A 15,899-nucleotide genomic window follows, 5' to 3' on the forward strand; every position below is an offset into this window, starting at 1 on the left:
ATATTGCCATGTGGGATATCTTTGTGTGTACGCGATGTAAGGAAATCAGATGACAACTCAGCATTGTTATGGGCCTATATGAGAGCTTGAAGGACTGGGAGAATGCCCTCAAATGATCTAAATTGAGGGACCCATCAAGCTCTCAGCTGCCCACATCAATGTCAGAGCTTGCATTTGGTCATCACGCAACACAGCGGCAACCCCCAAGGCAGAATGCGGTGGTCCCACAGGAACTAGTAGTAGTTGTTATTTGGTTTTTAGCAGTATTAGCAACTAAGGCCATATTGTTCTGGGGATATGCAGTGGTCATTCCCTGATCTTTCCACATCCTCCGTATTTGGTGATCACAGGCACGAACCCCGGTCTAATCAAGAAGCATGTGCTACGCACTGTTGCTCCTGCCCACCTCGCTACGGAGGTGCCGGAACTAGTAGTTGTTGGTGACTATTGTCAGGGAAACTGGGAACATGCTTTGTAAAAAGGATAGGTGGAACAGGACCAGGGTATGTCTGCCAGGGGCAAAGGTTGATGACGTTGTAGAGCGGATATCATCTTTTAAGGGCACAAAAGGTGATATAGTTGTACACGTTGGCACTAATGATATTAAGAGTAGCAGACTGGCGGAATTACTTAACAAATACAGGTCAATGTTGAAAAAAAAGCCGTGAGTTAGAGTTGAATTTGAAAGTGTCTGCAATTCTGCCCAGACACGATAGGAGGGAGTATATGATAAGAGCCTTGTCGATCAATTCGGCCCTGGAAAGATTGTGCAAGGCTCAAGGGGTAGAATTTTTTTAAGCCTGGTCTATACTGTTAACAGGAGAGACTGCTTCTACAGGGAGGGGATACACTTAAATAGAAAGGGTGCAAGAATATTTGCTGATGCTATTAAGGCAGTGTTAGGTGGGTCTGGAAACTGCTAGCTTGGGAGGATACAAGAACTAATAGATTCACAGTAGCCACTGGCAGAGGTGAAAGTGATTCTTGCACTGCTTCTATTGGAATGAGCAGCAGCGTGGAAAACAAGATGCAGGATATTTCAGAGACTGCTGGGAGTCACTGCAGTACAAGTAAACACATGGGTTGTGTTAGAGTAGCTAAGAATAGGAACAGGTGCATGTATATTTGCGTGTACACCAATGCTAGGAGTTTGGTAAATAAATTTGATGAATTTGAGGTATTGCTCAAAATATCAAAGGCAGATATTGTTGGGCTATCAGAGACATGGTGTCACACAGATATAAGGAATGCAGAACTGGAATTTGGGGACTACAATGTGTACAGAAAGGATAGAAAGGGAGGAGGGGTTATGCTATTAGTTAAGAAACACAAAAAATCCAAGGAAGTGAAGCCAGTCGACATCGCTGGACAGTGCAGTGTCGAGTCAGTTTGGTGTGACATAAGCATTGGGAGATCAAAATTGAGAGTAGGAATGTGCTACAGGCCTAATTACTCTTATGAGTATAATAAGAAACAGTACAGGGAAATAGAGTGGGCCAGTAAATCTGAGAGTCTTATAATAGGGGGTTTTAATTTCCCAGATATTGACTGGAATTTGTGGGTTGGTCACTCACACACTAGCAAGGCTTTTGTGGATTTACTGGATGATTGTTTTCTAAATCAGCATGTTCGGGAGGCAACTAGAGGGAGTAATACTCTTAATCTGATTATCAGTAGTGATTCTTCATGCATCACGAATTTGCAGATAAAGGAACCACTAGGTAGCAGTGATCACAGTGTGCTGAAGTGGGATTTACTCTTTTTTTTTGGTAGTTGTTGGTGCATCGGATTCTGTGGCCATAATGCACTTCGCAAGGTTTTTGCAGTACTTTGATCCAAGCCTGAGGCGGGATTCGAACCCGCGACCTTTGGGCTGCCAGGCAGGCACTTTACCCACTCGGCTAGCCCGGTCGACGGGATTTACTCAAAGAGGTATCTACCATCAGGGGTAAAGGGAAGGATTTTTTGCTTTCGTAAAGGCGACCACGATGGTCTGAGACAGTATTTAAATTCTATACAGTGGGATGAACTGATGATGTTACCAATAGCAAATTCAAAATGGGAAGCATTCAAAGAAGTTATCTAGGATGCTACTAGGCTTTACATACCAACTAAGAAATATTGTTCAAGGTTTAGGCCTAAATGGATGTCAGATGAACTAATGACACATATGGCAGAGAAGAAAAATGCATGGGATACATATAAATTAATGAGTGACATGGAAGCCGATGATAGATATAAGCTGGTCTGTAACCAATTCACAAAGGAGATTAGGCAGGCAAAGGCAGATTATGAGATATCCTTGGCAAAGGATGCAAAGAAAAACAGAAAAGAGTTCTTTACCTATGTAAACTGTAGAAGGAAAGGGATGAATCAGATTGGTCCACTGGATATTGATGGTTCAACAGTTGAGGATCCTGCTCAGGTGGCTAAAAAACTAAACAAGTATTTTGCATCTACATTCACACCTGAGAAGTTATTCAGGAAGGGAAATGCCAGAGGTGAAGTAAACTCTGGCAGTGAGCTAGATGATTTTGTAATAAATGAGAGGAAAGTAGAGGAGAAATTGTTGAGGATAAACATAAAAAAGGCACCTGGGGGGATGGGATCTATCCAGTTATATTAAAGGAGGCAGCAAAGGAAGTAAGGAAACCCTTAGCCATAATTACGAGAGCTTCCCTGGACTCAGGGGAGGTACCCATAAACTGGAGATGTGCAAATGTGACCCCAATTCACAAAGGAGGATCAAAGGCTGACACAAATAATTATGGACCTGTGAGTTTAACTTCTTTTCCAGGAAAATTAATGAAGGCACTGGTTAAAGAAGCACTTCAGGTTATCTAGACAAGACTTCAGTTATAGCTCGGACACAGCATGGTTTTGTTAAGGGTAAGCCTTGCTTGACCAATTTGATTGGATACTATGATGCAGTCACAAAAGAACTGGATGCAGGGAATAACTTTGATATTATATACTTGGATCTTAAAAAGGCTTTTGATACTGTTGCACATGGAAGACTGCTGCACAAATTCGAGCAGTGTGTGGCATTACAGGCAAATTGCTGCTATGGATAAAAGAATGGTTGAGGGGGAGAAGCCAGAGAGTGGTAATCAATGGACACTGCTTATTGTGGACTAAGTTATTAGTGGAGTCCCTCAGGGTTCAGTGTTGGGTCCATTATTGTTTTCTGTATTTATAAATGATATTGATGATGGTATATCAAGCTTAATGTCCAAGTTTGCAGACGATACAAAGGTTGGCAGGGTTGTTAAGGAAACTACTGACACTATGCTGCTGCAACAGGATCTGGAAAGGTTGAGCAGATGGTCTGAGAGGTGGAAAATGAAGTTTAACAATGACAAATGTAAAGTACTACGTATGAGAAACAGCAACCCCAGAGCAACGTATCAATTCTGAGGTACTACACTGACAGTGGTAGAGAAAGAAAAGGACCTGGGGGTAATTGTGCAGGTAGATATGAAGTTCTCTGAGCAGTGCAGATGGGCTGCATGAGTAGCTCATGGTGTCTTGTCAATGATATACAAGAATTTTTCTAGCAGGGATAAGGAGGTGATTATTCCCTTCTATGCCACACCTAGAGTACTGTATACAGGTCTGGAGGCCTCATTTCAAGAAGGATGTAGAGCTGCTTGAACGAATACAGAGAAGGGCAACAAGATTAGTGAATGGAACAAAGGGTTGCTCTTACGAAGAAAGAGCTTAATTTTCCAATTACAGTGTCTGGAAACTAGGTACTGGCGAGGTGATCTGATAGAGATGTATAAAGCCTTGAATGGTTTGAGTATGCTCAATGCCAATGGGATTCTTCCTCTTGCTCAGAATAATCACCTGAGAGGGCATAAATTCAGATTGAGGAAAGGCAGATGTAGGAGAGATGTGCGAAAATTTGCCTTTAGCCAGCAGGTAGTTGGTTGGTGGAACAGACTTCCATCCCTTGTTGTGGAAGTTGATTGCCTAAATAAATTTAAGGCTCAGCTGGACAGGTATTTCGAACGAATGGAGGAGTGAAATGGAAGTGGTTTTTTTTTTTGGCTGATGCTTGCTTTCTTGCATTATATGCCTCTACTAATGCTAATGCTCTCAGAGTTAAAGACTAATTAATATATTTATAATTCATCCTGCATTTTTTATTTAAATATAGTCGCTCAACTCTTAAAGCCCAAGAATTTGTTTCTCCATGTTATGTTTTCAGGTTAATTTGTTCTCAAACAGTAAAGCTTTTGAGATTGTCAACTGATATCGTAAATGTACTTCTATAATGAGGCACTGTGGAGAAACCAATTTGCAATGCAGTAAACAGGCAACAAGGAGTACACTGGCTTCCTAAACTAAACCCACGTACACAGGGCAATAAGTGCAATGTCATGTCATAAAAATATGCCTGTACATTTGTTTTTTGACCTTGTACATAAAGGAGTACTGTTTATACTTACTGCTTTCTTTACAGTTTACTGTGCAGTGTAATAAAATGACAATATAAACTTTAAAGAGAAATAGTAGAAATGATTGAATCAAAAAGTAGGCAGTTTTAATTTGCATCTTGCTAAAAATAAAAGCTGACTTTATACGCAAAAATATATGGTATATGGTGCAACAGAAGATATATAGGGCTTGTACAAAGAAAAAGAGCACTCTGACTTGGACTTTCAGTAACCTAACCTGGTGATCAGACTGCCCTGTTCCTATATTATATAAATATAAGGCAGTTTCATATTCTGCCTTATATTTATACAAGGACTAATAGTTTAACAGTAGCCGTAGGCAGAGGTGAAGGTGATTTTTGCACAACTTCTATTAGAATAAGTAGTGACCTGGAGCATGGGGTGTTGGGGGTTTCAGGGACGGGTGGGTATATGGGATGTGTTAGGGTAACAAAGAATAGGAGTAGGAGCATGTATGCTTGCATGTATACCAATGCTAGAAGTATAGTAAATAAATTTGATGAATTTGAAGTGTTGGTCAAGACATCAAAGGCGGATATTGTTGGGATATCAGAGACATGGTGTCACACTGATATAAGGAATGCCGAACTGGAATTTGGGGAGTACAATGTGTACAGAAAGGATATGCAGGATAGGAAGGGAGGAGGTGTTATGCTGTTAATTAAGAAAAACATAAAATCAAAAGAAGTGCATCCAGTTGATATAGATGAACAGTGCACTGTTGAGTCAGTTTGGTGTGACATAAGCACTGCAAAAGCAAAAATAAGAGTAGGAGTGTGTTATAGGCCTAATGACTCGAATGAGTACAATGAACAATTGTACAGAGAAATAGAGTGGGCTAGTAGATCGGAATGTCTTATAATGGGGGATTTCAACTTCCCAGATATTGACTAGAACTTGTGGGTTGGGCACTCACACACTAGTCAGACTTTTGTGGATTTATTGGATGATAGTTTTCTGCAGCAGCATGTTCGAGAGGCAACCAGAGAAAGTAATACTCTTGATCTGGTTATCAGCAGTGATCATTCATGTATTAGAAATTTGCAGATAAAATAACCACTAGGTGGCAGTGATCACAGTGTACTGACGTGGGATTTACTTAAAGATATAATTACCATCAGGGGTAAAGGAAAGGGTTTTTGCTTCCGTAAAGGCGAGTACAGTGGTCTCCGACAGTTTTTAAATTCTGTACAGTGGAATCAACTGATGATGTTACCAACAGTAAATTCTAAGTGGGAAGCATTCAAGGAATTAATCGTGGATGCTACTAAAAGTTCCATACCTATTAAGAAATATTGTTCAAGGTTTAGGCCTAAATGGTTGTCAAATGAACTAATGAGACTCGTAACAGAGAAGAAAAATGCATGGGATGCATACAAATTAACACGTGACACAGAAGCCTATGATAGCTATAAGTTGATCTGTAACCAAGTTACAAAGGAGGTTAGGCAGGCGAAGGCAGATTACGAGAAATCCTTGGCAAAAGATGCTAAGAAAAACAGCAAGGATTTCTTTACTTATATAAACTCTAAAAGGAAGGGGATGAATCTGATTGGTCCACTTGACATCGATGGTTCGACTGTTGATGATCCTGCTCAGATAGCAAACAAACTGAATGAGTATTTTGCATCTACATTCACACGTGAGGAATTATTAAGGTTTGAAAATGGCAGAAGGTTATCAAATTGTAGCAGGGTACTTAATGATTTTGTAATAACTGAGAGCAAAGTGGAAGAGAAACTGTTGAAGTTAAACGTAAGAAAAGCACCTGGGGTGGATGGGATCTATCCAGTTATATTAAAGGAGGCGGCAAAGCAACTAAGCAACCCATTAGCCATAATTATGAGAGCATCCTTGGACTCAGGGGAGGTTCCCACGGACTGGAGATGTGCAAATGTATCCCCAATTCACAAACGGGGATCGAAGGGTGACACGGGTAATTACAGACCAGTTAGTTTAACTTCTGTTCCGGGTAAAATAATGGAGTCACTGGTTAAAGATGCATTGCAGGATCATCTAGACAAGACTGCAGCAATAATTCAGACACAGCATGGGTTTGTTAAGGAAAAGTCTTGTCTGACAAATTTGATAGGATATTATGATGTGGTTACAAAGGAACTGGATGCAAAAAATAATTTTGATATCATATATTTGGATTTCAGGAAAGCTTTTGACACTGTTGCGCATGGAAGACTATTGTACAAATTGGAGCAGAATGATATTAATGGTAAGTTGCTACAATGGATAAAAGGATGGTTAAGTGGGAGAAGACAGAGGGTGGTAATCAATGGGTGCTGCTCTTCTTGAACTAATGTTATTAGTGGAGTCCCACAGGATTCGGTGTTGGGTCCACTGTTGTTTTGTATATTTATCAATGATATTGATGAAGGAATATCAGGCTTAGTGTCGAAGTTTGCAGATGATACGAAGGTTGGCAGGGTTGTTAATGACAGTAATGGCAGTGTGCTACTGCAACAGGTTCTAGATAATTTGGGCAGATGGGCTAAGAAGTGGCAACTGAAGTTTAACCTTGACAAATGCAAAGTACTGCATATGGGTAGAAGTAACCCCAGAGAAACGTACCAACTGTGTGGTACTACACTTAAGGTGGTAGAAAATGAAAAAGACCTGGGAGTAATTGTGGAGGCAGATATGAAGTTTTCTGAGCAATGCAGACAGGCTGCCAGGGCAGGTCATGGGGTTTTGTCAATGATATATAGGAATTTTGCTAGCGGGGAAAAGGAGGTGATTATCCCTCTGTATAAGGCAATGGTCAGGCCACGCCTTGAGCACTGCGTACAGGTCTGGAGGCCTCATTTTAGGAAGGATGTAGATTTACTTGAGCGTGTACAGAGAAGGGCAACAAGATTAGTGAGGAGAATGAAGGGATCCTCTTATCAAGAGAGGCTTAAGTTCTGCAAATTGCAGTGGCTGGAGACTAGGCACCTGCGCGGTGATCTGATTGAGGTGTATAAGGCCTTGAATGGCTTCAGCACGCTGAATTCTGATGGGATCCTTCCACTTGTTCAGATTACGAACCTAAGGGGGCATAAATTCAAATTAAGAAAAGACAGATGTAGATTGGATGTGCGAAATTTGCCTTTAGCCAGCGGGTGGTTAATTGCTGGAACAAACTTCCATCTGTCGTTGTGGAAGTTGATAGGTTGAATACATTTAAGGAGGAACTGGACAAGCATTTGGAGGGAATGGTGTGATTTTTTTTTTTTTTTTTTTGGCTGATGCTGCATAAGCTCACATTTGCTTTCTTGCATCATATGCCACTACTACTACTACTACTGAGGAAGTGGAATAAGCATGAGCTACTTATAATTCAACTATGGACCACATAACCTGTTGAATTATTTTACATATTCTCAATCCAGATCTGTTCTGAAATGTAATCCTCAAAGTACCTATTAACACTGTTGAAAAGGACTATCACACCGACAATAAATTCATCACATCAATATAACCATTTATAGTTTAAGCCTATCAAAAATACAGTACAATTTTAACTGTTCCAATTTACAGAGAATGGCAATGACCTTAAATCTTTGCATTCCATTACAGAGTAATACTGTCTGATTGCACATATTTTCATGCAATAAAGATTTATCTATACAGTTGTAGATATTCATAAGTCTAAATAAAACCAAAAAGAACAGAATATTTGATACACTTTTATTTACAGTGAATAAAGAGAACGGCTGTGTTATCAACATCATAATTCCTTGAAAAGCTTGATAAAAGGCAGAGGTTAAAGATGGGCAAAACTGACTGGGAAACAGTGGCGTAGCTACCATGGAGGCAGGCAAGGCAATTGCCTCTGGGCCCTTTAGGGATCTAACATCTGTGGCTGTCTCCTCTTTTTGCAATTTTCATTAATTAAGTAGGGGCCCGAACATGTTCTTTGCCTCTGGGCCCGAAAAAGGGTAGCTATGCTACTGCTGGGAAACAAACATGTTTAAGTATCATTCATGGACTATTTAGGTGTTTCTCTTAGCACTGGCACCACTTAAGGGAGCTTCTTATTCAGTTTACCATTCAATCTGGCACCAACCGAGATCAAAGGTTTTAGTTTTAAGACAAAAGCAAAAATATATCTGGAAAATGCAAATAGCAAAAAATTTATTTACACTTTCCAGATCAGATATATTTACCAAAGGAATGGGTAACAATACTGGTTCCTACAGGAAATTTAAACTAGCTGAATAATTTTAATGCCTACAGCAATTAACAAAAAAAAAGTAGCTGGTTTCTGATCACCATAAAACTCATGATGGAATATCTTGTCTAGTTCACATGACATTTCAAACGTATTAAGTCAATAATGGTATAATTTGATCACAGATAAAATGCATCTGTCACCTATTACATTTAAACAAAATAAAGATTTTCATTTGCTCTGATTTTATAATTTTAATTTCTTTATAACACTTCAGAAGTTAAAACTTTTGGATTTATTAAATCATCTTCAATTGCTTTTTAAAGTACTTCAGCCTTTATAAAAACATCCGCTCTTTCGATTATTAAACATAGGCACTAATGTGCGATTTTGCTTTGAAATTTTAGACGGAAAAGGCTATTTCTAATGACTGTCTTAATTAAAATAGGAAACCATCAACACGGTACTGTGTGTTTTGGTCTGACCACTCTTAAAATGCAAACATGTTTGTAAGGCATAATGTGAGATACAAAGAAATGAAACTGAATAATTATCTGAACAAAGTCATTATTGACATTTACTTATATTATTTTTACTTGAAAATAAATCGCGCAGTGTAGGTATTATTTTACAACGAAATTATAATTAGGTCAGTAACGTTTGCAGGTGTTCTCTCAAGAACATCTTCCCTTTTGACGTATGTCAATGAGTACATTAGAGAAATTCTTTTTTAATATACTTAAACTTGTGATTCCAACTTTAAGAAATTATATCAAGCCCGTTGCAAGAACGTTTATAAATTTAGATTAGTTTAAAATGATCTGCCTTTTGCCCATTACAGTAATTACAATTAGCTGTACAAACTATATGGTTGCATCTAAAGGCAGTGTTATGACACGAATTGCGTCAACTGGTAATTTATATTTATTTCAGTTGAGCGCAATCTAAAATTTTAACTTAAAGCAATGCCTAAAATGTGAGAGTAAAATATGAAACTGACCTGCAACATCTGTAATTACATCTGTTTTCGCAGTTCCGCCAGCAACGTCCGCCATCTTTCTCTGCTAAGCTTACCCTTTATACCACTTTCGAGGATTCATGGAACGTAGCATCAGATGCTTAGCATTAGTGCCATTCATTTCTAGTGATATTAAGTGTAATTTCTACATATGTTTACTGAAGCTACTGCTTTTTTATTTGGCTTTGTAAAACGTAAATATGGTGATAAAATTATTAATTTTATTATTTTGCACATGGAAATTGAAGACTTATAGATATTCCTTTTATTCTGACAGTTACAGAGACGATGGATACAGTTCAGAAGGATACAGATACTAGTATTAAGTCTGCTAATATACTCTCGAAACAGTCGTCCGACATCCAAGCATACATGTCCATCTCCTTGTAGATGTTTACATTCTTCGCGGCTTGAATTGGGTTTCTGCCGCATCGTTTAGATGGAAGGTAGTTATTTAATTCATGTAAAATATCAATAGTTGGTTATATTTTATTTAAAATACTTACAGGTTGATATTACTATGATTATCGCAAAAATTGCGAAGAGCTGTCATATGAAATTATTTTATTCTAATTTCTTTTTCGTATTAGAATTACAGAGCTGGTGGGAAATACCAAGTATCGCACACTTTTGTTTCGTCTTTCGTGCAGCATTCAATCTGCTTCATTTCGAAATAGAGGTAGGTAAATATTTTGATCGTATGGACATTTTCTGTCTTTATATGTGTAGCGACTGTAATATACCATTCTGTATTTTGCAATCGCTAGTTTAACATATTTCAGTCCCTTGATACATCCATTAAGGCATCTAATTTATTTGAAAAATAAAATTGCTTTTTTGTGTATACAGAACATTTTAACTTGTTCCTTGAAGATGGAGATGAATAAAATTGCAGAAGTTGCAAAGAATACTAAACATTTGATCAAAATACCCAGGTGTAAAAAATATACGGTTGCATCCGCCGATGGATATTGCATCTAGTTTATTTTACGATGACGATAATGCAGAACACGAAATGTATCTACCCATAAGCATTATTTGAAAATTTAATTAAATGTACGCTAAGTTGTTAGCAATAATTGTGTTCTTTTGCTTATTAAACTTGGAAGCCGAAGCTCGCAATGGAAAAGTTATAGGAGGTACGATAGTATATGTTAAGAGAGAGAGAAAGAACAACCGATAAAGTATATAGTGTCATGCGTATTTCATAGTTTGAAGTTTGTTTTTGCTTCGTCGAGTGGTTGGTGGGCAGTGATAGAATTGCGCCGTCGCGTGTTCATATCTATACGATGCCACACAATGCGATATATGATTTAAACCGCAATCGTCACGTTTCACAGAAACATGGGTTTAAACTTCTTGCGTTCTCTATACGTCATACCAGTGTTAAGCACTTTCTTGTTGCACTGTCCAATATGTTAATTACCCGCCGTCAGAGGGCAGTGCTGGTTTGCGATTGTTTCCTCACACGTGTTTTGCCTAATGTAAATTAAACTAGGGGCTTAACTTTGGTATGGGAATTTGACCATAGGTGCCAAATAATTTAATTTAACAAAAGCCAGAGAATAACTGAATTTATTATTCATTTAAAAATCCCTATCATCACTATTATCTAAATGAATTTCTTTAAATGATAGTATTTTTTTTATAATACTTTAATAGTTATTTTCTTTAATAATTTAATTATGAGTGTGACTGTTAGTCTGACAGCACCAGGGGTTTCCCCCATCTTTCAGTGGGAGATTTTATTCTTCCCTCTATTTATAAGAGCATATAAAGAGGAAACTCTCCATAGGGGACAATTTTTAAACTAACAAAATTATTGTTAGGTACATCAGCATGTTGGGGAAAGTAGTATTTCAGACATGATCATAACCAATTCTGCTGTTGACTGTACGGGAACCCATAATGGGAAGTGAATAATCATAAGGGCAGGGATTTCAATTTCAGGAATGAGAATTACAACAGTCTAAGGTGCTTTGTGGCCTGTATCAACTATGAAAGCATGTGTAGTGGGAACACAGAAGAATTGTCAAAAACTTGAAAGCCGTCATCATCACAGAAGTCACATATGCATATACACTCAGTGAACACTGAATTATGACCACCCCATCTGTATTGGACCATGCCACATAGCTTGCAGCACAACAAGCTGAACAGCTTCAAGCACTAGAGCAGTGATAATTTGTATCTGGTCATGCAAGTCAAAGTGATAAAGTAGCGGTTATGGAACATAATAAAGATATCATGGAATTTCTGAAAAGCATGATCGTGAGAGCTTGTATGTTGGGTGCTTCCATATTGGAAATGGTGGTTGCTCACAGCCCTTTGTGGTTAAGCTGTACAAAAAATGGTGTTAAATGGGTCAAACTACGTCCTACTGACAGAACTGTAAAGGATTACACAAGGTGGGTGTTTGCGGAAAACAAAGGGTGCAATGCGTTGTATGAGCCCAACAGCCAATCACTGAGCTGTTGGGCTCATACAGTGCATTGCACCCCATATTATGTTGACATTGGAACATAATATGGGGAATGCAAGAACAATATCCCAAATGACAATGCACCAGGCACATGGGGTTTCACAGCAGATATCCCAAGAGACACCCTCTCCTCACCGCTGATCATTGTTAACAGTGAATGATGTGATGTCAACAACACACTGGTTGGTCATTGGGGGAATGGAAATGAGTATTCTGGTCCGATGAGTTCAAACACATGGGGCAATATGCTGATGGACGCCCTTATGTGTGGCACAAGCTGCTTGAGTGCATGGTACAGACTATCCAGGCAGATAGGAGTGGTTGCTTAATATGAGGCTTCTTTTACTGGCAAGAACTAGGATCCACCCCCGTTGTGCATGTACCAGTTTCACTGGCGAATTCTACCAGCAACTCTTAGGAGATCATGTGCAGTTTGCATTTTTACCAGGACAGAAACAGGATCTTCCAAGATGAAAAAGCACTGTGCATAAGTGAGGAACACAGTAAAGATATCATCCATCTTGATTGGCCTCCAAATTTGCCTGACTTCAATTCAATCGAACACTTGTGGGATTTTTTGTAATCAGTAATGAAGCTTATGGATACGCAGCTGTCATCTATTCCAACAATGTAGAAAACTAAGGCATCTGCAGCGTGGCTGCAGTTGCCTTCAGATCTCTAGTAGAGAAAATGCATGGGCCAATAGCGGCTGTTATCCATGCATGCAAACTGTGCCCCTACTCAGTATTAGGTATGGTCATAATTTGGTGATCACTGAATACATGCCCCTCGACATGGGCACCTGTACGTGGTGAGGGGACCTCCCAGTGACGCTACTGGACTTCAAGACTAGGATCACTGGGATCCAACGCCCACAGCCCAGGTTCCAGGCTTACATCAATGGAATCCGGCGTGTTTGCCGTGCGCTGCGACCCGTGGAAATTCGGAAAGGAGGATCCTGGTGGTTGAGGGGCCCAGCTTCAATACACCACTTTGGCCTCTGCTTCGACAAGACGGGTGGTCCTGGAAGGCCCGGCTAGGATCAATCGGCTAGTAGGCTCGCCTGCGAGGGTCAACCATGTCAATGCAATGCCCCTACCCTCATGGTCCGAGGGACAGGATTCAGGCTGGCGGCGGTGCGGGTATAGTGTCTGGGTAGCCCTGGCGTTCCACTCCCGAGCGCATTTATTGCATGCCGGGTAGTGGACGTCCCTTTGGGCTCCGTGGTGGGTGGGGAGCCTGGGCACTGAACAATTTAAAATTTCTATGAATCCTGATAAACCTATTTCTTCAGGGGCCCCAACCCGGTCCCTATCTGAAAATACAGACGGAGAGGCAGATATTATTGCGAAAAAGAGACAGCGAACTGAAACATCATCATCAGGGCCTGTCCCAAGATTTTTAATTATACACTCGACGAATGAAAAACCGATTGGCAAAATGTCACCCTTCTTTATACAGAAAGGGTTAGATGGGTTAGTAGGGTCACCCAAATCAGTTAAGAGGCTCCGTTCTGGAGACCTCTTAATTGAAACCAAAACTGACAGGCAGTCTGAGCAGCTACTCCGTGCAACATCAATCGGAGGAATACCCATAACAGTAACACCACATAGAACACTAAACTCATCGAGAGGTGTCATTTCGGAATAGGACCTGCTCGACGTAACCGAGGAGGAAATCTGCTTGGAACTGAAACCTCAGGGAGTTATAGCCGTCAAGAGAATTAGTGCGCGTAGGGATGGGAAACTTGTTAAAACCAGGAGTGTTATCCTGACTTTTAACTCTCCCAAACCTCCTGATGAGATTAAAGCTGGATACATCAACTGTTCAGTGCATCCGTACGTTCCGAACCCCTTACGGTGTTTTAAATGCCAGAAGTACGGACATTCTCAAATGGCCTGCCGTGGAGTCCTTGCATGCGCCCGATGCGGTGCAAAGGACCACGAAACAACAGCATGTTCAGCCGCAAAACCCACCTGTATTAACTGTGAGGGAGAACACCCAGCCTACTCACGAGCATGCCAGAGGTGGAAAGAAGAAAAAGAAATACAACGGCTGAAGGCAGAGCTAAATATATCATACCAGGAGGCAAGGAAAGCGGTGAAACCGCTCAATATCAACAAACCTACCTACGCCCAGAAGGTAGCAGGGAGGTGTTCCATCGGAACACAGACGGACATGTCCATCCCTCCAAAAAAAGCTCAAAAGAATCATTTACGCCCATCGCACGCTATCTTTTAAGCTCCCAAAAAACCTGTACAGAAGGACCAATCAGCTGCCACTCCGATATCTGTACCTCCTAATGCTCCAGAAGTAACAAAGGCAATCACCAAAGAAAAAAATAAGAAAGGTGAAGTACCTCCTACTACCCAAGAAAACATGGAGGTCGAGCAGAAGGAGGTACAAGAAGATTCAGTTTTGGAGCTCTTTGCTGAGGAGGAAATGGACACTGGTCAGCGTCCGTACTTCCCCAGGAAGGATAAAACCAAAACTGAAAAAGGTAAGCCCTCAGCACCTCGGAAGCCGCCTGATGGACCCACCAAGCCAAAATAATGGCTAAATTCCTACAATGGAATTGTCGTGGATTCCGGCAAAATACTGATGACATCAAGGCCCTCCTGCAAAAGCACGAGCCAGTTTGCTTTTGCTTGCAGGAGACTTATCTGAAGGCAAATGATGATCCCACCATGCACAACATCGCAATTTTTCGAAAGGATAGAATTGCAGATGGTCTTGCTCATGGAGGAATGGCTATCCTTGTGGGCAACCAGACCCCAGTTCAGCCATTGCAAATTACAACCAGCATAGAGGCTGTTGCAATTCGCCTTTCAGTGGGATTTTTATTAACCGTCTGTTCTATTTATTTGCCACCTGGGACTGACATCTCCCAGGAAGACCTTGATGATCTTGTAACGCAGTTGCCTCCCCCTTTCTTACTTCTCGGGGATTTTAATGGACATAACACCCTGTGGGGTAGTGTTAACCTTAATGCAAGGGGACGAGTCATAGAGCGCACGCTCAATGACAATGACCTTTCCCTTCTAAATACTGGAACAAACACCTTCTTCCACATGCCTACCCGTACCTTTTCTGCCATTGATCTCTCTATCTGCTCCCCTTCTCTACTCTCCTCACTCACCTGGGAAGTGGAGGGGAACCCATTCGGAAGTGATCACTTCCCTGTGATAACCTCGCTACACAGTGGGAGACCATGTCTTCCCTTCAGGTTACCACGGTGGAAAATTGATCAGGCTGACTGGACTGCCTTCCAACATCAGGCAAATTTCCACCTCAATACCGTCAGTCAGGAGCCTATCAATGATGCAGTAACGTACATCACAGAGGTTATGGTCCAAGCAGCTGCGAATGCTGTTCCAAAAACATCTGCCCGGTTTCCACCATTTCCCAAACCTTGGTGGAATTCCCAATGCACAGCAACAAAAAAGGCTCAAAACAAAGCGTGGGGGGTATTCCGCCGATATCCTACCACGAACAACCTTATAGCGTTTAAACGTGCACGAGCCAAAGCACGCTACATCCGCCGTCAGAGTCAAAGGGAATCGTGGATCCACTTTACATCATCTATTACCCAGTCTACCAACTCTAAGGTAGTCTGGGATAAAATCCGATAAATGAAGGGAAAACATACATCCCACCCTACTTCAATCCTAGATTATAATGGATGCACTATTGCAGATCCAACTGCAATAGCCAACTCTCTTGGGGAAACATTCTCTAACATCTGTGCAACATCTTTGTATTCCCCAGAGT

General features: G+C 40.6%; 1 protein-coding gene across 2 annotated transcripts in view; it reads left to right on the forward strand.

The window, feature by feature from the left end:
- Positions 1-9,999: 9,999 nt before the first annotated feature.
- The window catches only part of LOC150077445 (chromatin remodeling regulator CECR2-like), a 285,275-nt gene continuing 279,375 nt past the window's right edge, over positions 10,000-15,899 (forward strand). For both annotated transcript variants that reach the window (XM_090386312.1, XM_090386313.1), the window contains exons 1-2: positions 10,000-10,092; positions 10,237-10,325. In XM_090386312.1, the coding sequence (XP_090242438.1) occupies positions 10,086-10,092; positions 10,237-10,325 (96 nt within the window). In that variant the 5' untranslated portion in view covers positions 10,000-10,085. The remainder of the gene's footprint in view (positions 10,093-10,236; positions 10,326-15,899) is intronic.

Source organism: Mastigoproctus giganteus, chromosome 12 (genome assembly GCF_048544385.1).
Source record: "Mastigoproctus giganteus isolate SK-2022 chromosome 12, ASM4854438v1, whole genome shotgun sequence".
Lineage (NCBI taxonomy): Eukaryota > Metazoa > Arthropoda > Arachnida > Uropygi > Thelyphonidae > Mastigoproctus > Mastigoproctus giganteus.